Source organism: Lepidothrix coronata, unplaced genomic scaffold (genome assembly GCF_001604755.1).
Source record: "Lepidothrix coronata isolate B3197 unplaced genomic scaffold, Lepidothrix_coronata-1.0 Scaffold52, whole genome shotgun sequence".
NCBI lineage: Eukaryota > Metazoa > Chordata > Aves > Passeriformes > Pipridae > Lepidothrix > Lepidothrix coronata.
In genome coordinates, this window is record NW_016690232.1 from 2,357,234 (window position 1) to 2,380,679 (window position 23,446).

A 23,446-nucleotide genomic window follows, 5' to 3' on the forward strand; every position below is an offset into this window, starting at 1 on the left:
TGAACTATGATCTGAAGATCGATTTAAAAAAATTATTTCCTTTTAAAGTAATAAAATAATAGAAAAGAATGCATGAATAATATTTTAAATTATTATAAAATATATTATATCACCTTTGGGAAAACTGTACTTAGATTTTCATATGCAGTTGAAACTTCTTTGCAAGGAACTTATATGTGCTAATGAAAACTGGGAGGGAAAGCATAGGAAAACCGACTACTCCATGGATGGCTGCTGCCATGTAGAATACAAAATCTTTGACTGTCAGGAAAAATTACCTCTTAAAGTTCAGGATGTGATGGGGTAAAAAAAAAAAAATCAATAAATAAATAAAAGGGAAAAAACAGCTTTCCATCCCGATACCTGGCTGGCCATTGCATATGACTGATCAGCACCAATTGATTGTTGCCGCTCTCATGTATACTTTGAGTCGCTGATAATTCTAACATTCAAAATGATAAGTTACTTTGTCCTGAATCCCACTGATAAACATGGAATTTGTAAACGAATGCAGAAGTTTGCTTTGGTGAATTTCCAGCTGTCCTGGTAGGGGAAAAAAACCCTCAGGCTGAATGAAATCCCCACGGACAAAATAATACAAAAAGTCTGGGCTGCAATTTGATACCGGCCGAACTCCAGAGTCAGCTCCCCTAAAGTTAACACTAGTTACAAACTACTGCAACCGGAAAAAAAACCCATCTATATGGTGCTCATTATTGCCAGGAAGGCTTGGAATAGCTATACTATAAAAAGATCAGCATAAATATGCAGCCATTAGCATTATAACCAGCCAGTTTTGCAGAATGTGCGTTGTGTTTTCAGGCAGCCTTGATGCTGTACTTTATTCTTTTTTTAAATATGTATATTCTGATTACCTTTCCCATTGCTCCTTCGATAATCAATAGAAGTGCTCTTGGGGAGAGCTGGTCGCGGAGCGTTACCGTGACAGTGCCTGTTCTGGCTGCCTTAAAGCCTACAAAGCCAGAACTAGCACAGCCATTTCCCTTTGCCCCTCAGCAAAGCTTATGCCTTTTGACTAAAATACCTCTTTTTTAATGTGTATGTACACTTAGAAGTTATTCGCCCTCTCTCCCTTTATTTTGCAGAAGATTATTTTTAGGGTTAAATCAGTGGGGTTTAATCCCTCATAGTACGAGTAGATGGAATTTTTATTCTCATCCTGCTTTAAAGTGGAGTTACAACACACAGTTAAATGTGGTTATTAAGAGAAAATCTGAAGCGACAGGAAGAAGTTAAAGGAACGGAACCGGATTCAAACTTGCATTAATATTTCTCAGTCTCTGAGTGCTGTTTAAGGCATAGCAAATCTGAAAAGTTTTATGACTTAGACTTTGCTTAAGCGGTAGAAAAATGTTTCCAAATCTTGTTAAGAAACTCGCTCAGTTTTGCTTTCAAGGGGAATGCGATCGTTGGCAAATATTTTTTTCTCTCTAATGCTTACTTGCAAAGCTATTGTTTTTTTTTTAAATAATTCTGATCTAGAAATTAAAAAAGGAAATACTATTATCCAGGGAATAATAGGCTCTCCGTGAAAATAGTGCTTCAGATAGCCTGTGTTAACTTTTGCTAAATAAGCAAGGGCAATGAAAACATACAGAACTAGTATTTCTCTTATCTCTAGTCCACTATTTGCATTAATCTTTATTTTAAATGACCTTTCTGGATTTAGGAAGTGATTCCCCTCCCATACACCCATGACTCCTCAAAGTTACATTTTTAGACTGTAAGGCTGAGATCGAGGAGGCCCCCTTGGCATGGGGCTTAAAAAGGAGGGGGGGGAAATGCAGTGTGCAAAGCAACAGATATGGGAAGAAAGCCTGTATTGTTAGGAATGAATAAGGAAGTATATCGACTTTGGCTCAGTAACCAAAACATTTTCAAAGTAAATTAAGTGATTCTGTGGTTCTTAAAGCAGTGCTGTTTTAGTTGAAACAATTTCTAGTTGATCATAATTACAGAGAAGAGATTTCCATAGTTCTAAAACAAGAGGTTTTAAATATGCATGTCAACAAACACAAGATAGCTGCATATAAATATTTCAAGAGAAAAAAAGAAAAAGCAGAAACCAAAACACCAGCAAACATTACTTTTTGCAAGGACTAGAAAAATTAGCAGGACCCAATGCATACTAAATCATAGTGAGAATTCCCTAAAACCAGGACGATACCAATGCTTAAGCCTGTTCTGTGAACTAAATTATATACATTGTTACCATAAAGGGCCCAAAGCCAGGAAAAGCAATTTAAAGCCAATATGACCATTTAAATAGGTGTTTCAATATAATGGACTTTATTTAATCTTTAAAGAGAGTAATTTTTTTTTTGGTGCACTCAACAAAATTAAATAGGAGAGAGGAAGAAAATATTTCAACCCTTTTGTAGCTATTCCTTTAATGTTAAAAAAAAGGAAAAAGAAAAAAGGGTGGGGGCAAATCAGTCAACTTTACAGAAATAAATATAGATCAAACAAGCATCCAAACGTGAAAAAAACTAGTTACTTTAAAAAAAGCCATGTCATTTGACATTTTTCTGCCCTGTCATTAACTTGCATGTTGTCTTCTGTATTACTATTCCCAGTGCTATTTAGTGCATCTGTATTTTCAGAGGACTAAAGCACTGCCACCCTCTCCATGCTCCTTGCCCCCCTTCCTGCACTATCACCGTGCGCCCAGACCACCCAAGTATCATTACTATATGGAAAATATTATAACTAAAATAGTAAAATACCTGCATAAAAATTCTAGGCTTCTGCATAGAATGTTAAATTATTATAATCTTTCAACTGAAATCTGCTAAGCAGATTGGAAAATGAAAAACCCTAAACCTTAGTGTGTTGGGTTTTCTTTTAAATAATAGATTTTAATCAATAGTATAACTTTACTTTTACTTGTAAAAGGCTTTGCTTCCTGAACTGTACTTTATTTAGGAAAAAAAAATCTTAATTGAAATACTATTAAGGGTCAGGCTTAAACCTACAAAAAGACAGGAAATGCCACAGTTAAGAATGAAACTTTCCTGAATAATGCTACTGTACTTCTGTACTGTATTTTATGCAGCATTGCAAAGCAGTATCTAAAAATAACAACCCTCCCTTAAATAAAAAGTCCTGATCACCGCTGGAAAGAATACAGTACTCAACTCAGTTTCCAAGGTACCAATATTTAAAGTCAAATCCTTAACATAGGTTTTCTGTAAATATAATATTGACAATCACAAGATTTTTTTTTTTGTTACAAGTATTCTAAAATATTCTCAAACCCTTTACTGACTCAGTGAGCCATCCAGACACAGCACACAAAAATGTGCTTGCAAAAAGCCCTTTTAGCAAGTTTACTACAATTGCAAGGAATTTCAGTTTTTAAATAAGAATCAAGTGGAGATAACTATCTAGTCATTAGCAGCACCCAAGGCATTAACTGGAGGGAAAATAAATTTGCCTGTGTTTGAGATGTAAAGCTTTTTGCTGATTCTTTGATGAATTCTCCTTGTGTACAGTTATTAGAAAGACCGCACAAACTTTCCACTTAAGACTTTCCTTCCAGCACAATGTCCTTGGTAGTTGTTAATAGAAAACCTATTATATAAAATTATACTTTTATTCTTCCAATCTTTTTTACTATAGGTTGCCAATGAATTTTACTGTACAATTCTTTGCTAATTCAAGAAGGATGCATAACACAGAAAGTGAGACCTAATTTTCTTCCAGACTAAAGATCTTTAACAACTAAATGAAGCAGTTAAATGTGATGAAATCTATGAAACAATCATTGTATTATACTTATTTTAAAAGTACTTCTAATTTGCCACTTTTGTTTTTCTTCAAAATGGTCAAGTGGGTAGGAAGACATCAACTTAAAGCACACTCTTAAAATTTTACTTAGAGCTACAAAAACTTAAGTAGGTGTATTATAAAGACAAATTATTTAATGTATTGGAATTAATTTTTCATGTCTGAATTAGCTAGCCATGTTTTGTGCTTTATTCATTTATTTAAGATATCTTATTCTACCTCATTAGGTTCAAGGAAAATTTTATTCATATAACTGATAATCTTAACTTGTACACTCAACTTGCATATTACCTAAAATGTATATTTTTCTTCATTCAGAAGACCTGAATAATCACATATTCATTTATTATTAGTCTAGTTTAAAACCTCAACACTACCCCCACCTTTAGCTTGTTGGTAAATGCATCCCTTTTATAATCAGTTTTCAGGCTGGAACTTAAAAACTGTTTGGCTGCTGTTCTGTATGGAATATGTTTGAGAAGGGTTTGAAAGCACCGGTTTGTTGTTACCTATGGTGGCACTAGCGAGCAACAGAGATTCAAGAACACCATTATAAACCAGAAATGTTTAATCTGTACAGACAATTGATACAACTATCCTTTTCCCCTCTTAACGTTCCAGAGCGTTTTATACCTTTTGAAACAACACCCCAGTGATGTGGCAAATGTCACTGCAAAGCTGGATTACAGTCACTGTGTGTATTCTGCATACAGAAAAATTCAGCCAAGTAGCACATCTTGTGATGTGAAATGATGTTATTTGCAGACTTTTGATCTATAGTACGGTCTATATTTAAGGGGAAAAAAAATTACTGAAATTTTATAAGGTCATACAAAGTACGTATTTTGAGAGAAAGCTAAAATGAAATATGCAAACCAAAATACTAAAAGAAATATCACACATGTGTAGCTCTTGCATATTAGCAAAACTGATATAAAATGCAACCAGTTTTCTTTCCAGCATGTTTCCTATAATGGGGTTAATGTGCAAGTGGCTGCCTCCATTTATACAGAAAGATTTTTATTTTTAACATGCCAGATTATTGTACTTATCTGCTCTTAGAAAATATGCACTGTATAAACATATCTTTTATCTTGAACTTCAGTATTTCTGTGCTTCCATGAAGAGTAAAAACATCTGGTTAAATTACTATGTGCAAGTACAATCTGCAGGCAAAACCCTGTATGAATTGCATATAAAATAAACGCTGGCTTCAGTTCTTTTCGCTTTTCCAAATGTTCAGTGTGACCAGTCTGTTGAAATCGCACCCCCGACACATGTCAGCACAAGGATAACTCATGTACCGAAATGCTGCTTTTCTGAATAAAATCAAGTTCTGTTCTTGTTCTACAGCTCCTAATGCTTTAAAGTTTAATTCTGTTATGTGTGTTCCCCCCCAACAAAGCCCCCCCAAACTGGATTGGTACAAAGTGTTGCACACCAGCGGTGATGGCTCCAAGGGACTGGCTGGACGGAGTTGTCATGTGTCTGCCTGTCTACACTTGCTGTGCAGAACATCCTCTCACCTGTACAGCAGGCACAGACAGGCAGTCGCATGACAACCCAGCCTGAGGGAACAGCCACCAGTGGGAAACGGCTCTGACACCCCAGAGCACCTGCACCACCAGCTCCAGCCACGAGTCACTGGATCCCAGACGGCCGGTCAGTACCAAGCTGCGTGCTGCAACCCACCCAGGGTCAAACACTGCCTATAAACTACAATAAAACCCACTGCTGAAATTTTTACTGTGCTTCCTATAGTACTCTTTTCCTAGTTGTTCTCATTAACTCACTAACAGTAAGTTTTATTTATGCGCAGCTCTGCGGCACCTCCATATGTTTTGTCCTTCCATTTAATTCCTAGGCATAACTTGAGCAATTATTAGATTACTGCTGTATCAAACTCACTGACATTCCTGCTTGCCACAGAAGCCAAGAGCAGTCTGTTGTGGGGCAAGTTAATTCTGTAAACACACACAGTGTCAGACCTTAGAGTAACTTCTCCCCTTGCCACTTTCTCACCTCCTCACTTACTTTTGTATCCTGCTCCCAAATCTCACATAACAATTTTTTTTTTACAATTGGGAATAAACTGTGAAATTATAATACAAACTACGTCTATGACCAGATGTTGACAATACTATCATTTCCTATTGAAACAGAATGGAAATATTTTCTTTGAAAATAAGACCAAAGGGGATTTTCCCAATACAGGTAAATTTCACATTTTTAGAAGTTCTAATCCTAGAGTGCAGCTTGGATTCCTTTACACACCACTAATGCCAGCAAAATCTCTAGATGCTTTAGAAAGAATAATAAAATCACAGTCTCTGACCATGCCCTGTAAAAATGCTACACGACTTTACAAATGACAGCCATTTGTTTACATTGAGAGCTTTTGGATTCACAAGCATTCCACATTCCCAAAGTCCATTTCATCCTGACACAGAAGTGGCTAATTCACAAACTTTGTATTTGCAGGTTGACTCTCAATGAACCTCCCTTAATGCTACTTAACAAGACAGTAACAACTGAAAGCTAAAATGCTCAGATTTAATAATGTGTGTGTAGCTGTGCCTTAAAACGCTCCAGCTGGGATTACATGGAATACTCTACGAAATAAAGCTGTATTTGTAGGGTCACTGAACATTCCAATCTTGCACTTATTTACAGCAGCCTCAAAGAGGTGCACAGCATTCTCCTTGTTTCATTTTTAAGTGGAAAAGCACAAAGTCATGGTCCTGGTCACACAGCAAAGTTATGAACACAAGCAACTGTGTGCAGGATCAGAAACTAACCCAGATTAGTACTCACAGAACTAATACTGTAACTGCTTTAAGCACACTGTTCAAACATCAACTGGATATTTCCATAATAACAAGCCTAAGAAGCATTCTTAGGCATAGAGTCCCTCTCACCAGGAGTAAAGTCCTGTTGTATGTTTGACAACAACGAAATCATGTCAAGAAACCAATTCTTTCTTTTGTAACACTGATATCATACAGCAAAATCTGAAGTCTTTTGCCAAAGCAACTTGCTTCATAATGCATTCCACTGTGGATTCATCACTTATCAAAGCTGCACCTCGCAAATAAAGGAAGCCATTTACATCCTTCTCATGGCACTAGCAAGCAACTACTAGCACTCAGAGTGATTTTGATGTCAGAGTAAATTCCAGACTAGAAAATGGTCTCAGCTTACACTAGAGGGGGTACACAGCCCTGGAGGCCCCAGCAGGCACTGGAGTTTTGGAAAGTACATTGTCAGAGCTCTCCGGTACGAAGCTGCTACCACATTCCTAGCTCAGGGGTACAGGCACAGGGGAACAAACCCATCGCTGTGGCAAAAGGACAAAGGTGAGACCTGACTCTGCATCGTCCCCAGCTGCGATGGAGGGATCGGTGCTGCTGTGAGGGGACTGCAGCAGTGACCAGCCCGAGAGGGAGGACGGGGCTCCCAACTCCCCACGACCCCGAAGGGTACAGCCAGAGACACAAACACGGTTATCACTTCTCACGTCCCCGAGACTGTGAATCTCACCGGGGAGGAAACACACCCGCACAAAGCCGGTTCAGTCAGCAGCTGAGAACAGGATGTGACAACCACCAAATCACGCTGAAAATGAGGAGAACGTTTTAAGGAGGCAAAACGCAATTAGAAAAATTGGAATTCAGCCAGGAGATCATATATTTACTTCTTTATTTTCAAAGCCCATAGTGTCTGTTTCTGAAACAAGTCACTTGTCGTTTGACTAACAGCCAAGCTGTGGCTTTGACCTTCTTCAAAAAGTAGCTAGAACAGATCTTACTAATTTTTTTTCAGTCCTACTATGAAAAGTTCAGTACAAAAAAAAAAATTAAAAATCATAACTTTGTATACTCTTTACCAGGAAAACGTAATCAAATTATACAGCAAATCTGTACTTAAGGAGGAAATTTTTCCACCAGCAAAGCACAGAATAGTACTATCCTATTATCTTCTCTTGCCACTCTATGAAATTTCCTCAGTGAGCTCCCATATTGGCCTGAATGAACTACTGGCATTTTCATGACTCTCAAAACATAACTGTTTGGCAATTAAGAGACATTACTTTAAAATATGTATTTAGAAATCACCCAGTGGCTATTTCTTTCCACGTACTATTCTGAGTTTCCCAGGTGACTCCCTCCAGCAGACTACCAAAACTAATTATTTATTTTTTTAAAGTTGCATCGCATAAAACATACCATTAGCATTTTTAGGAATTTTTATATTCCACATTAAACAAAGACCAGACTCAAAAAAGTCTAAAAAAACTACATTAAAAGTTGCCATAGCACATCTTGGATGCACCTCCAACTGCTTGAGACAGAACACAGCAAGGGGTGTTAATTCCCCCCATCGCTTGTTTTAGTTCCAGTTACCTGTACTGAACCTAAGAAAGTAAGTTCTAGTAACCTTAAGGCAGATCACAAAAACCAGCAGCTTCAAATTTTCAAATTCATGAAGTGACTTTTGCATTTCTTTCAAAGTATATTTCAGCAATTTGAGAATAAAACTTCCCCTCTTAACATTTATCCTGTGGCTCCTCCCTTCTGCCTGGCACACACTTGTTTTCCTGTTACAGTAAATACATTTGAATCCCTTTAAAGCTTAAATAAAAGAGCAAGGGGCAAAATCTTAAAAATTAACCTAATTTGTCCCTCAGTCTTAAGTCCCAAAATAGCCACTGACCCAAGGAAAAAAAACCAACCAAACAAACCCTACTGACCAGCACAGTTTCCACCATCAGCAGCATTACTGAGGGAACTCCCTATGGCAAGTACCACATCCTGAATTTGCAGGACTCAGGAAAGCTCTGACTCTACGCACATGCACTGCAGGACCTCTCCCCACTGCTTCCAGAAAATCTACTGCAGTAAAACACTACACTAGTTTAAAGAGAATATGAATTGTCTGCAGTCCCCATCAACCAGCTCCCTGTTTTGCTGGGATCAGCCAGTGTTGTGATTATTATCTAGATTAAGATGGAAAGATTGAGTGATGTTTTACAGCTCATTTCAAACTTTCTCTTTACCTGTGCCTCTTCCATCCAATGAACTGGTTCACCCTAAAAATCACTAAATTTTTGCTGGAAATACTTAACTTAAAAGAAAATTCAGAAAATAATAGGATTTCTTTTTAAATGTAACCTAATTTTTTCTACAAACACCAACACAAACCTTAAAATAACCCACAAAGGCCTTACCATAAATCTGACAGTGCACATAATAATCCTATTTTAACCTTCAAAATACTGCTGGAGTTTTGGATAGAGCACATCATTACAAACATTGTTGAAAAAGTAATGAAACAGAACTAACAAGCTTCTTACTGGTATATTCAATACAGTGAGCAACCTTGATGTCCTTTTCACCAGAGAAATGCTTTTTCCAGTTCCCATATTACTCACCTCAGATTTACTGATCATCCACAAAAGCACACTTTTTGTCAAATCTGAAAATCCATACCAACAGCTACAGAACTCTGCAGACAGGCTTTTCACCATCCCAGAACATGAGGACGAAGAATTGTTATCATTAAACCAACTGCTGTAGTTACTTTTAAAAGTAACTTTACCCAGACGATTGATGATCAACTTACAGTAGATGTGTAAGAGCAGCCCAAACAGGCATAGGAAAATATCCACAACATTTCACAACAGCCTGGGTTTTTTTCCCTTTTTTTCTTTTTTTAGAGCAATGTGTGGAGACCACAGGAAGAGAGGGAAAAAAGGAAAACAACAAACAAACAAAAACACCCCCCACAACACCCTTTCCTTGTTATCAGCATTTCAACAGAAGTCTTAGACACTCAGCATTCTTCATGAATCAAAACAGAAATTCAAAGATCACAGCTAAAACCTTAAAACAATCTTTCAGTTCAAGGCTGTACAAGCTGATTTAATATTTCAAGCTGGTATCAGAAGACTGAATTAGTACTTTTCTTTTCCCCAGTAGTATAAAGTTCTTCGTTCCTTACCTCATCGTCTTTATACCAGGACAAGCTTTCCGCGGTTAGAACGAACCAGTATTCCTTGGATCCTCCCTTCATGATGCCAATATTGTTGATGGTCAGCCAGCCTTTCCGAATGACCTATGCAAAGGTGCAGTCAGGCACAAGTTTAGATCATTACTCACTTGACATAACTCTGTTGCTGCATTTATTCTTTTAAATAAAGACTTGCTAAATAAAACATAAACAGGTGCATTTTTTCAGTCTCTGGCAAATTCAAGGGTTTTTACATGTTCCTATCATTCAAAAAGAAAGTAATAAAATGAATATGTTTTCAGTCAAAAGGCTGGAGAAAGGGAGAAGCCTAACTATCAGAATGTTGTACTTAAAGCAAGTATGAGCATGTTAAGGATCATGTAAACTTGAAGGTATTTATTTGCTGTACAACGACACATTGTAAAAGTCCATACAACTTTATATCTGACCATCCTGTTCCAGTCTAATTGCTAAGGTCATTTGTAAAGTTGGATACAAGGAAAAGCACCTAGACAATGGCAAAGTGAGTGCCTTCTGCCACACACTGGGAATTTTCAAAATGGGTTGTATCGAGTGACAAAGTGGAGAGTTCTTCTACAGTTAATTTAAAATTAAGGTAGGAAGGGGTAAGGAGAGGCACGTGAGAGATATTTTCTTCTCCTAAGGTAGAAGAGAAAAAAAAAGAGGAAGAAAAAGCCTAAGGCAGCAATAAGAATCAGGGGACAAGATGGGAACAACATACCTATAAATACTAAGGGTAGGAGGCTAAATCACAGACAGAGAAAAAGGGACAAAAGAAAACCTAAGAGGAATGAGAAGTCCAGAGGTGAAGAAAAGAGAATAATCCTGAAAACTCATTAACAGATAAGATAGAAACTTTCCATTTTATTGGAACATTTGTTTTCCAATGTAAATATGAGAAAGTAAACATTCCTTCCTATAATACTCTGAACAAGACAACAGAACCCCCCAGTCACACAGATGCAGGGGACCTCAGCCATTCTGTTTCTCTGCACAGCAACACCCTTCACTTGCCTATGAAATACTGAGAGAGAAAAAAGTGCCCAGAGAAGCCCTTCAGAATCCCCTCAACAAGTCCCACAGGCACCAATTTGTCTGGTCAAAAATGAGTTTCCTGTTGTATTTAAAGAAATATTCGAGACTGACATTCCTCTCACAGGGCTTTACAAGACCAGTAACTCCGCTATCAACAACTCACCACAGAACATGGCTCATCACCATCTATTCCTTGTCATCTATGAAAGTTTCTGAATCAGAATTCACTCCCACTCACCATGTATGTTCATGTAAGCTCCCTGAAAAAAACAGCTTTGGTTTTGCACAGAGTAAGGGACTAAGTTAAATCTGATAACTAAACCAAAGAAGAGATCAGAAGTTACTGAAAAGCAGGAGCTTGTATTGGAAATGCACATAATCCAAGAGTATCCATTTAATTTCAAATAGAATGATCATGTTTTCCCACTTACTACCAACCAGGCCAGCAGTGTAAAAAAAGCCCTGACGATCCAAAAACAGTTAACAGGTTTTCAGCCTGTAAGAAAATACCTAAGAAAGCACTGATTTGGTTCTGAAGCCTCAGTAAGCAATAAGAGAACTGGACATAACTCCTGTAAAGAGACTCAAGGATACAGCACAAGCAGATTGGATGGAACAGCCTGTTCTGCAAAGGTTTCTACAAAAGTTGGTTGGTATTTTTAATAGTCATGTTCATTGGGGAAAAAAACCCCCACTGTGTGGAGAGGGGCATTAGTGAGTACAAAAAGATGGAATGCTTGTCTGAGTGCAAGTTAAGGGAAACATACTGATAAGAACTTGATTACCCACCAAATCCTCATTTTATTTTATGATGTTTATTGAAGTAAACTTTTAACAGGAAACAGCAACATGTATATATAACCAGTGTACTGGCCTTCGGGCAGCTGCCACAGGAGAAGTTGTGCAACAAAACTAATTCTATTTTCTTTTTCTGCACTGAACCACACAAATGCAAAGGGAACAGATTTGCAGGAAAAGGAAGGAAATTAAGGCTTCCCATTCACTTGAACTTAGCTCTGCAGCAAGGTGAGCTGTATTTGTACAGCAGACTAAATACTTCACAGCACACGTGCAAAGGTGGGTATTCCCAGACTAGAAAGAAATTGAATTCAGAAGGTAAGAGAGAGGAAGCTGTTGAACCACATTGTCTGCAATTGAAAATGCAGTGTTGCTCCATGTAAAGCTCATATCCACACACAGGAACACAGACAGCTGGGGCAGCACACCACTGAAAACTACTTTAGAGACATCTCAGAGAGGGTAAAAGATTTGAAGAGAGATGTCAGTGGGGATAAAGAGGTGGTTTCTAGAAGCAAACCAGTAAGACACACCTGAGTAGCTGGTTCAAAAACCTTATCCATGATGAGCACTTCAAAGGAAAGGGAAGTAACATTCTCTGCTTATTCCATCCAGGCCTTTCCATCACCGTGACCGTAGCGTCTGTAATGTTAATAAGACCCTAAACATGTTAATAAGAGTCAAATTTTCTCCATTTGACAAGAACACATTTGTGGTAGAGGTCTCGGAACAAACTAAGTCAAGGTTTTAAATCTGAACTATGCAAGCCATTTAAGAAGTATAATGAAATTTTTAATACTTCTAATGTAGGAACTACATTAGGTTGCACAGCTCCAGAAGACTGTCACGCTCCAGTCCAACACATCTCCCCATAGATGCAGGACCATCACTCTTTGTGGACAGAAACAAGCTGACTTGCTAATACAAACATTGGTCACTGTCTCGTAAAGGAAGGAATTTGCCAGTTGTTTCCTCAAAAGTCCTGTGTGCTGAGGATTAGATCCAGCTGTCATTCCCACACAACACTGCACGAAGAGCAGGACACCAACCTACAGCAATATCCTGGGTATGTGTTTTTCATACGTGCAAACTTCTAGACCTGTTTATCTATACTTGTCTGGGAAAACACAGGACCCTGTGTTCTCTAAAATATCCTGGGCACTATGACAGCCAACAACTATCTAAACCACTAAGAACCTGTTCCAGGGGACAAGAAGAGGGAGAAGATGAGCTTAGTATGCTAATCCTCATGTTCTTTTCACAGAATTCTTCCTGTTTCCCAGGTACATTCTGTTAACTACAAAGAGCTACACTTACAAAATACTCAGCACCAGTGTCAGAGATAAAGGGGAGGGAGATGTTGGATCAAGGAATAAATTCAAGACAAAGTGAGATTGAGCAACACAGTTTTACTTTCCAGAGAAGTTGAATCAAACCTTAGACTCCAGCCAATTCCTCAAAAAAATAAGCTATATTTTAGAAATAAGTGTTCTTCCATGGGCAATAAGCAGATATGCTTTTCAAAGATACTTTTGAATTTTAAAAAACCTCTATGGTATTGTTTTGGGGTTTTTTAAAACTGTAGTGTTAGTAATGTTTTATAGTCCTTCAGCTTAAAAAATGAAAGCAGAGCGTTTCATTATTTTCACAAGTTCATTTGCTGGTTGGTTTGTATCTAAGAGAGACATTTCAATATTTTCTATCGTATTTCTAAATGTCACTCCGTGCAAATCGGATATTAGTGACATGAGTTCAGGAAGGTGAAAAATATGGGCATTGCCAGAAGCTCATGAAGACAATATTCTGACCGGTAGTTGGACACCATGCACAGGATGAACAAGAGATGACAGTTCCTTCCTTCAGGATCCTGATACCTAATCTGGGTGTCTGAAAAATGAAACTTAGAGGCTACGAATTTATATGAACAAGCCAGAAGGAAATCATTTTCTCATAGTTCAGCTGCACAAAACCCAAATCATATTTGTTGTTTTTACTCTCCAGGACTTCACAGATAAACAGGAAAGCAAGATTTGACACAATAAGCACATTTTATGAATTGCTGCATGACTTCTTCGTTGCATTGAATCAAATGAGGTATTTGTAAAAGAAATATATTTAAAGGAATGGAACACTTTCTGATTCTCTAAAGAAGTATTTGAGGAATGATTGCAAGATAAGTGAGATAAGTGAAATTGTCTGGGCAGACAGAAATACAAGTGTGACAATCATGAGACTGGCTTCTCCCACAACATTCCAGCAGCAGCACTTGTTAATATAACTCTATTAAAGTTGTATTGCTTAACTCCATTGAAATAATTCTGAACACAGAACACAACTCCCAGTACTACTCTGTCTTCCAATCACTGTCATAACAACACGTGTTAGCAAATAGTAAGTACTTGAGAGAATAAAAATTGGAAAAACTACTCTGTGAAGCACCCTTATAAGCTATTGGTTCTTTGAGTTCAATTATGAAGATTATCTCACTTTACATATTAGAGGGGAAACCTAATACAGTATTTCACTGTAATTTGCCAAATGTCAGAGCATAAACTCAGATCTGTTCTGATACTGAACACAAACCAAGAGCTTGTGACATTGCTTCCCTACAAAACACTGCACAGTATATTACATAACTTAAAAATAATGACAGTGGTTAAAGTCCTAAAAACAGGTCTGCTTTAAAGAAAAATTTAGTCCTTAGTGAAGCAAAGCACTCAGTGGTGAAAAATTTAAACATGCTTCCAAATATAGTTAAACAAAGATTGAGATGAATAAGTCAAACATGAAGGAATCTTAACCCAAAAAATAAGTAGTCATGTAGAATGGCAACACTCCTCTAGTGTTGATAAATGAAAATTCAAAAGCAGCATGATTCATGATGCTAATTTTGAAACATTCTTGAATGTGTTAGCCTATAGGCACCACTTCTTTTACAGAAATACTGACATTTCTTAAGACAACAGCCTTGTCATGATTTTTCATGACCACCTCCACTGACCATGGCACAGGGTTCCATTTTCATTTGGTTGCTTAAAAAAATTCCATAAACATTTTTTTCCTGGATCATGCAAGATAACAGGATTTAAGTATATCTGAAGAGAAGAAGCAGCAAAGTATGCTACAAAGCAGGATTAAAAGAAAAAAAATTAAAAAGGGGTTATTAGGGGAAAAGTTACTTATTAGCACTATAGTTCAGGCCAACCAACGGGGTCTGAATGCTACCTGTGTCCAGAACAAGTGAACCAGGTTGCTGGTGTAACACTGCAGAAGAGGCAGGTCAAACAAAGCCTTCAGACCCAAATCTCCAAATCACTTGGACAGTGACTTGAAACAGTTCACATTAAGGCTCTTCTCCAATTACAGGGGCTACTTCAAGTACAGCAGCAGATTTTGCCACTGAAGTAAATCTCAAAAGAGAATTTCATATAAATTACATATAAATGACATATAATGCTCTATAATTTGAGTGTCTTGCATTCTCACACACAGAGTATCAATTCAGCACATGGAGCAATGACACCTTCATCTTCAAAACTTTATTATGAAGGGGAGATTTAAACATTAAATTTTAGTCACCAAAACACATCTCAGCACACAACATACACAGTTAGGAGGGGGTCAGCTTTCAGAAGCCGGACCTTGCTAGTGTGCTGTGTAAAACCAAGCATTACACTGATTACTTCAAGCAAATTAGAAGACAGACTAACCTGTGGCTTAAAAAGAAACTTTGTGGAGTCAGGTCAAAGCCTCAGGCGGTAGCAAAGAAAAAACAAACAGAAAAAGGCCAAAGATTAAGTGTGAGAGGATAAATTAGTAGCAGAGGAAAGAGGAGCAAAAACATGTTAAGAGGAATTGGCATTATCGTCCAAAAATGAGGTATTGCTGTCCTCATCTTATTTCCAAGATACACGGAAACAGTTAATAGTTATCTGCATCATTCCAGTTCAAAGCAGCTACTAAAAAGAAAAGCAACAGATTGCAAATGAGCATCCCACTATTTTGGGAAAACGTAGTGATCTTAATCTCCCAAGGGATTCAATTCAACTGCTGTTAGAGTCAGTGCTGCCTAGTACTTTTTCCATGTTTAGTTTAAAATTATAACTAATATAATTTGTTGATGTGGCAACAAAACCGGAAAAGTGTATGTTTTCATCACAGACATTGCCAAAGACTGCACACAATACAGAGATTTATTTCTTGCACCTATCACTGAACCAGGAGTAACTTGTTATAAAATTAACTGCAGTTTAGACAATTAATTCTAATTAGTAATATTAAAGACATTCAAGTATTTATTTACTCATGAGGTGGAAGGGTTAGAAAAGAATTTGTCCATGATATATTGATCCTCCTGGTGCTCTGAAAAGAATGCTAAAACAGCTTTAAATATTTTCTTTCACAGAACTCACTTTTTCTATCAGAAGTAATTCCTTGGCATAAACAAAACACAAGAACAGTACCTGTACCCATAAACAGCACGTTCATTTACACAGGAGCTAATGTTTCCTTTTGGTTACCAGAAACTTATTTGCCCACCATTCAAAAAGAGGTCCACTATGAATAGAGGCACTTATATCAGATAAAAACTGCTTTCCAGTTACATAATAAAATATAACACCAATTAGTCATTTTAGTTTGAGGAACTCAGTAAATTATAAAAATATTAATTCTATGCAAAGTTTTCTACAACATTTTAAGTTATACTAGTTTAGACTTGTACCAGCAGGTTAGAAGCAGTTAAGTGATGAACTGCAATTATACTTTGTTGAGAAAGTGTTACAGACAAGACAGCTTAACATTAAATAGTTTAGTAGCAAGTATTCAACAAACCAATGAGTTAGAGACAAACTTTGCCCTCTGAGAAGCTAAATGAAAAAGCAACAATAAAGCTTACAGAACTTAGCTCGTACAATTTGCCTTGAAGGCGGTAGATTGGTTCCCTGAAATAGCAAATTGCAAAAATGAAGTTTTATTTCAGAAACATTTTCTCATTCTTTTCAACTCCAAACAATTAACTTACAAACATCTGTTTATTATCTCTAAAATAAAAGGTTCAGCAAAGTCCTTTATACCAGAATTAATCAAGTCTCAACATCGAATTTAAAACGCCAAGCTTTTCCTCCACTTCTTTAGAGAGAAAACATTCACTTAATTAAAAAATCATTCATTTTATTTGTGTATTTTTGAAGAGTCAGATAATTGGTCAATTTTCCTTTTATGGGACACTCCAAAGTGATGACAGTTGTTGTGTTTGACACATGTTCCGGCACAGCTAGATAAGGAGGAAATCTCTCCTCAGAGGGGAGAGACTCGTCTTTGAAGCCATTTCAGTGTTTAGACCTTCCAGGGTTCTTTTTCATTTTAATCCAAACCATATATTACATCAAAAATGCCACTCATGCTGGTCAGGCTGTAGGGGACCATTCCATCCAAGAAGTTATTGGATTATTTTAAGTAATGTCTCAAAAATAACTAGCAATTTCTTGGTGGGAGGAAGAGATTGAATTTCTATCCCCAAAAAGATAACTAAATTTTCAGAAAATGCCAACAACTCTTGTCCTATGAGAGCAGCAGAATAGGAGATTTTCTGAAACCTCAGGTTTATGACCTGAGGGATCTAAACTCAATGGTCACATTTGAAAATGTTGACCTTTCTCCTCCTGAGTACTGTTTGATCAAACTGCGTGTGAAAACATCAGGAAGATGTTCAGTACTGGTAATTATTTATAGAAAATTTCATTGTCTTATTTTTACTAGAATTTTTTATTTCCTGCTGAAGTATGTACTAGTTCCATAATGCTTTTTTTTTTCTCTGTTTAAGACTTTGCAAAACCCTCAAAGTGAGCATAAACTCTCCAAGGTTGTAGTATTTTTATTATTTTTATCTCATACTAAGAAGAGGACTGATCCTGCAAAGTTCTGAGAGTTCCTGGCCCACATAAAAGCAAAGAAAAAGCAAAGCTCAGGAGCCCCAAAAATCTTGCAGAATCAACCTCATATTCTTATGTGACAAAAAGAAACAAACAACTAATGAATCTCAGTGAAAATGCTAATTAATCTGAGGCCATCAACCAGTTATTCTTTGTTTACTTCGAGAAAGGCCTATGGTACATGGTCAACACCTTTGTGAAGGTTTCAGCAGAGGGAAAGGCAAATCCACTTTTGCTTGCTGAATTGCCCTTCACTGCTGTTAAGCTGAGAACACATGAGAAGTAGAAAAACACTATGACAAAGCACACACAGGCAAGTACTCACCAGCATTTTGGATTCTGAAAGTCACAAGTTTGCAGTTAATAACAAAACACATCGACGTGCAACATGAGAGATTCAACGCACTGAACGCCATGGGAGGGGAGGCACTAACCAGCAGTGCAAGCAGGAGCAGAAATTCTAAACATTAAATGATGGTAACAATGGGAGTCAGGTGGCTCTGAAAAGTTCAGCAAAACAAGGCGATGATGACGAGTTTTATGTATGTTTGAAGCAGAAATGGTAAATGACACACAACAGGAAAATACAGCCAAGAAAACCAAACAGCTTGGGTTAACTTGCACATGCCATTATCCATTCTCTGTTAGGTGCCTACCTGATTTCCCACTGCACTTTTGTTAACCTGACTGCTTCTTTGTTGGGCACTAAGGGAAGCAGAGGAAAAAGGTTACACTGAAGAAACTTGAACTAAGCCAGTTCCTGAGGAATAGATTTTAGCAGCAATAGTTACTTTGGATTCCAGCAGAGAAAGCTAGATTAACACAGCAAAATCATTGCATACATGTGCATATTTCAACTGCTTTTCTACCTGCTTATATTTGTCTGCTTAGAACTGCACAGGAGACAGTTCCTACTAATCATATCCTTTGCAACAACATCCAGCTTGGATTGGTAAAGGTTACTAAAAAGCACAGAGAAATTATGGCTCATGTGGGTAACTTTGGAAACATTGGCCTCTATAAATATTCAGAGGAGACAAAGAGCCATTTCTGTTATTTAGCACAGTACAACAAAATCCTCCCCTGCTGGAGGCTTCTTAATAGCTTTGTCTTGACAGTTTGTTTTGGATATTATTCTAATATTTATATGCACTTTGAGGGTGTAAATATAACCAATGGATGAAGCCGTCCCAAAGCTGGTTCAAAGCTGAAATCATATAAGAATAGAGCACATTTGAAATTAAAGCATATTTAAAGTATTTTGTTCAATTCTCAAACTTTGGTAATCCCAGTTCCTGAAACAAAACACACTCCTGTCTCAAAACCAAACAAGTTGCCATTAATTCTAAAAGCATTTGCATTACGTGCTGGTTTGTGTTAGGCCACAACGTTAAAATATTTCTGGAAAGAGGCAGAAAAGCATCCAGAGAGAAAGCTTTGGCTGCTCAACCACCAGAGCGGGCACTGGCAACAGGAAGTTTTGTTTGGATTAGATTATACCATTTCACCAGGCATTGATTAACTGAAGAAAAAAGCATCCATATATTAGATCAGCTACAAATGCTGCTCTGAAAAAGAAAGGCAGAAAGACGTGCTTGGATCAGAGCCTACAGGCCAATCCTGCCACTGTTTTGTGCACAGCTACTGCTCCAAACAACTGCTGAAGCACCAAACTCAACCCCATCCAAATTCTGATCTTGCCCTTTGGGCCACACTCTATTAAACCAGCAGTCCACATGCTGTTTGTGAGAAGATCCAAAAGGATATTTATTCTATATGACTACTCTCTGCATTTAACTCCCTATCATCCTGATCCTTTTGCCCAAGTGACACTGCCCGTCCCTGGTGCATCGTCTGAGTTGCACAAGCTTTGGGGCATAAATTATGATTAAATAATGTGCACACAGAAAACACAGCACTAACCCGTCAACAATTCTGAAACACACCTGAGATGGCTTTAGGAAACTGAATTGCTATTCTTTTGGTTTGATTTTTTTTTTAAATTCTGTCATCTTAGGAAAGCTAATTAAACCTTGAACACCATACTAAGAAACTCATGCCTTTTAGAAATAGCCCACCAATTGGTCCTCTGTTTACTGTTCTAAATACAAATTACTCTTTCTGTAAATTGAAGCACACAGCTATGCCTGAGTTACACTGACTGGAAACAAATCCAAACCCAAAATTTTACCACTTATACTGCTAAATGAGACAAACATTAATATTCCAAGATTTCATAATTGCATGAATATACAAATTTGTCCTAAATACTGGCATTCTTAAATCCCTCTGAAGACAGTTCACATCACACTGTACCTCCCTCAGGCTCTGCAATGCTGCAAGGTAGTTTGAGATGTCTTGTGCTTTCATTTTTATGATCAAGGTTCACAGGACTCACACTATTAAAACACTGCAGGCACAAGAGACAAGGGCCTAGAACCCTCAGCAAAGGAAAGGAAACACCAGGGAATCTGGTAAATCTATAGCCCAGGATGTTCAGATGTTGGAGAAGACCACATGCTACCCAAAAAGCCTTCATTTTCAAATTCTAAAATAACTGAGATAACAATAACATGCTTATAGTTTCAAATTATTATTTTCTTCCGTTTAGCTCATAAGTGAATATATTTTAAATTGTTCTTCGCTATCCAAATTTTTTCTTTCAGCTGAGCAGAAGTCAACAAGGGTACTTTGATTTCCACCTGTTCCAACCTAGAGCAACCTTGCTTAAACTCACAAGTGAACTTAAGTGAAGAGTCACTTGTTAACTGCTTATACCCCGTGCACAGTGGCTGAGGATTTCTAGGTCTCAGCTGGCAAAAGAGGAAGCAGTTTTCCCAAAAAACTGAACTCAGGCACTGCAACACCTTGGAAAAGACATAGCAGTGAGGACCACGGACTGAACTACAGGCCACAGCAGCAGCATCCAGGAGGGGAATTTTTCCAGGGGAAAAAACATGCTGAAATAGCTTCAGATATACCTGGCACTCCAGAATCCAATAATATAAATATGGAAAGTTCCAACATAACACAAGGAAAAGTCTTTTCACAGTGAGAAGAGGCAAGCACTGGAATAGGCTACAGAGAGAGGCTAGAGGATCTCCCATTTTGTGATTTTTCCAGATCTGATTCGACAAAACCCTGAGTAACCTGATCTGAACTCAACATCGACCCTCCTCTGAGCAGGAGGTTGGACTATGTGACTTCTCAAGGTCACAGCACACACCATGAATACATATGGAGTGTTTTTAGCAGGCTTTTTCCTGTCAGAAAAGGATGAAGAGAAGTAAATAGCAGGCAGGTTGTTATCTTGACCTCTAGAAGGCCACCTACCATTCCTACAACATCCTGTCATTTGTCAAGAGAACTGATAAAGATATCTAGGACCTGCAAACAACTCTAGAGAAAGTTGCTCAAATCAAACACATAAATAGTGCCTGGCTTTGCCTTCTCCCTTCTCAGCTTACTGAACTCCATGTTTTAAACCCTCAAGGCATATGGCCAAATATGTGGATCTTCCTTCACAGTGCTAACTAGAATAGGCCAGAGTAAAATACATACGCTGGTGCCAAACTGTTGCCAGGATCCCACATGGCTGAAACCTGTTGTGATTCCAAATGCTGTTATGGCAAATAGCACAATTCATAAACCGAATGTGACTGAAGGAATATTTATTCTTCAAAGAGTGAAGACATCTTTAATGTTTTTACTAGTGTCAAAATGCTGGTATGAAGTCCCTGAGGCACAAATTGCTGGAAACTGAGGGAGAACATTCTGGAGAATATTCTCACAGCCTTTTCAATTAAGCGAGGAGAACGTCAAACCAGGCCCTGCAGGGCATTCTGCTACTATTATTCTCTACAGCCAAACAGCAGGCACACTTAAAATTCAGTGACATCCATTATTCTGAGCAAAACTGTTTCACACGGAATCACAGCTCCCAAAATATGCCTTAGCAACAATGTGGAAAGACCACCAATATTATGCATTTCTGTGGCCCTGAAATGGATGTGCCAAAGCTGCTTCCAGAGATACGTGTAATTCCAGACCCAGACATAAGCTTCAGCTTCAGTGAAACCAGGCTCGTGAACCGGGTAAAGACTCCCCTGCAACTGGGACGGAGTTCAACACTCTGTGTATTGAGAAAGAACGTGCTCCTGGCATGTCTGAGACTCTGCAGCTTGCATCTTCACTGCCACACTTCAGGACTTGTGTTCTGAATTTAATTAAAAAAAAAAAAAAAGCAAACAAACAAAAAAACCTTACAGTGTCTTTACAACAAAGTCTCTATACACTTACTTTGCAAAGCCTATAAAATCTTCATGGTTGGTGTTGATGTAAGAAACCTGGATATCAATCAGCAGCAGCATCTGTTAGAGACAGGAGAGAAAACATTATGGGTAAAGTGGAAGAGAAAGACTGAAGAAAAGGAAGGGAATAAAAACCAGAACTTTAGTGTTTTCTGCATTATTGAATATTGCTTTAACAATTGTTCAAGCCAAAAGTAATATTTTCTAAATTCCACTGCTTCTGTTTCTGTGTTTGTTTAATAAGTTAGACTACAGAAGAGCTGTTCCCTCTTCCTATTTTTTTTCCTGACAGACCTCATTTTTCACTCTTTTGGCCCTTGCCCACTCCATTAAGATCAATCATACACAGGCAGAGACAGTTCATTAATTATATAACAGATTCTAGCTCTACGTTTTGTAAGTCAAGCAAAACACTGTCTATCTGTAGCATCCCAGCCAAGCCAGCAAAGAACCTGAACTTTAAACCTAAAATCCAGGTACCTCCATTTTCTTTATGTGCCACACAAAAAAGTGATGGGCAAGCTAAGCCCTGGCCCAGAAAATGTACAGCCCAGGTACTGGACAGCAATTCTGGTGTGCACATCTGGATTGAGGGATGGGATATCAAAGAAACAACAGAATGGTTTGTGTACTTATCACTTGCCAGTCCTTCAACAGCCCAGAGACAGAATTTGATTCAAACTTGATAATCTAACTCAAGAAAAAAACTTGCTAAAATATTAGTAAAAGCTCACTGCCACCCTTCAACAGTTCCTGAAACAAAAGACTGCACTTTCCCCCTGTCTTTTCAGACTTCCATGTATCAGCAGGGAGAAAGGAAGGAACCTATTGCTACCAAATGGTAGCACTTAATCTCTTCAAAGTGTATAGAATTATTTTTGTACAGCTCCTCAGATAGAGGATCACTCCCAAATGCTTCACAATTTCCAGAAGATATTAGAGTGCCTCACTTGGAGCAAAAAATAACGGGGATTTGGATCTATCTCTTACCTCTGAAAATATCCTCCGAATTGTTTTATTAATGATAACTGATAACAGCATAAATAATGCTATAAATAAGTGACAATAACCCATTTGGCCAGTTTTTGGTATTTACAAAAAGCTGGTGCTTTGTGCTTGGTTCTGGGAAATAGTCAGGCATGTGCACACAACGAAGAATGGGAAAACAAGACTCAATTATTCAAAGTAACTTGTATCTTCTCCCAAATTTTGAGATAACTGAGCGTTCTAACTAGAACTCCCCGCAAGTACAAGCCCAGCAAATAAATTTAATGATTTTTAAGAACTATATTTGCAGCATAGAATAAGGGAAAATAAGCAGGATGTGCTGCACAGCTCTCTAGTTTGTACAGGGACTGGATTACAGAGCCAGGAGTCCAGAACAACTTAGGAGGTCTGCCTAGCTCTTCTTCCCCAAATATTTCTGTTGTCACACTGCACTCTCCAGACAATAATTCCTGCTCCCACTTCCAGTGGATTTTCTAACATGTAATCTAAGCTTTGCAGTTTCCTGGATTTGGAGTGCTTAGC

At 37.8% G+C, this 23,446-nt stretch overlaps 1 protein-coding gene across 10 annotated transcripts in view; it reads right to left on the reverse strand.

Moving 5' to 3' along the window:
* Window positions 1–23,446, reverse strand: part of DNM3 (dynamin 3) — a 171,939-nt gene that overhangs the window by 111,129 nt on the left and 37,364 nt on the right. For 7 of the 10 annotated variants that reach the window (XR_001874952.1, XR_001874951.1, XM_017815672.1 and 4 more), the window contains exons 12-15: window positions 21,906–21,976; window positions 18,263–18,311; window positions 16,587–16,616; window positions 9,811–9,924 (exon numbers count right to left, since the gene is read on the reverse strand). Coding sequence is in view for 8 of the 10 variants with exons in the window: in XM_017815672.1 (XP_017671161.1) it covers window positions 9,811–9,924; window positions 16,587–16,616; window positions 18,263–18,311; window positions 21,906–21,976 (264 nt within the window). In the remaining 2 variants the exon portion in view is untranslated. Of the gene's footprint in view, window positions 1–9,810; window positions 9,925–15,383; window positions 15,390–16,586; window positions 16,617–18,262; window positions 18,312–21,905; window positions 21,977–23,446 lie in introns of all 10 variants that reach the window. The other 3 variants (XM_017815673.1, XM_017815671.1, XM_017815670.1) reach the window with 2 other exon arrangements.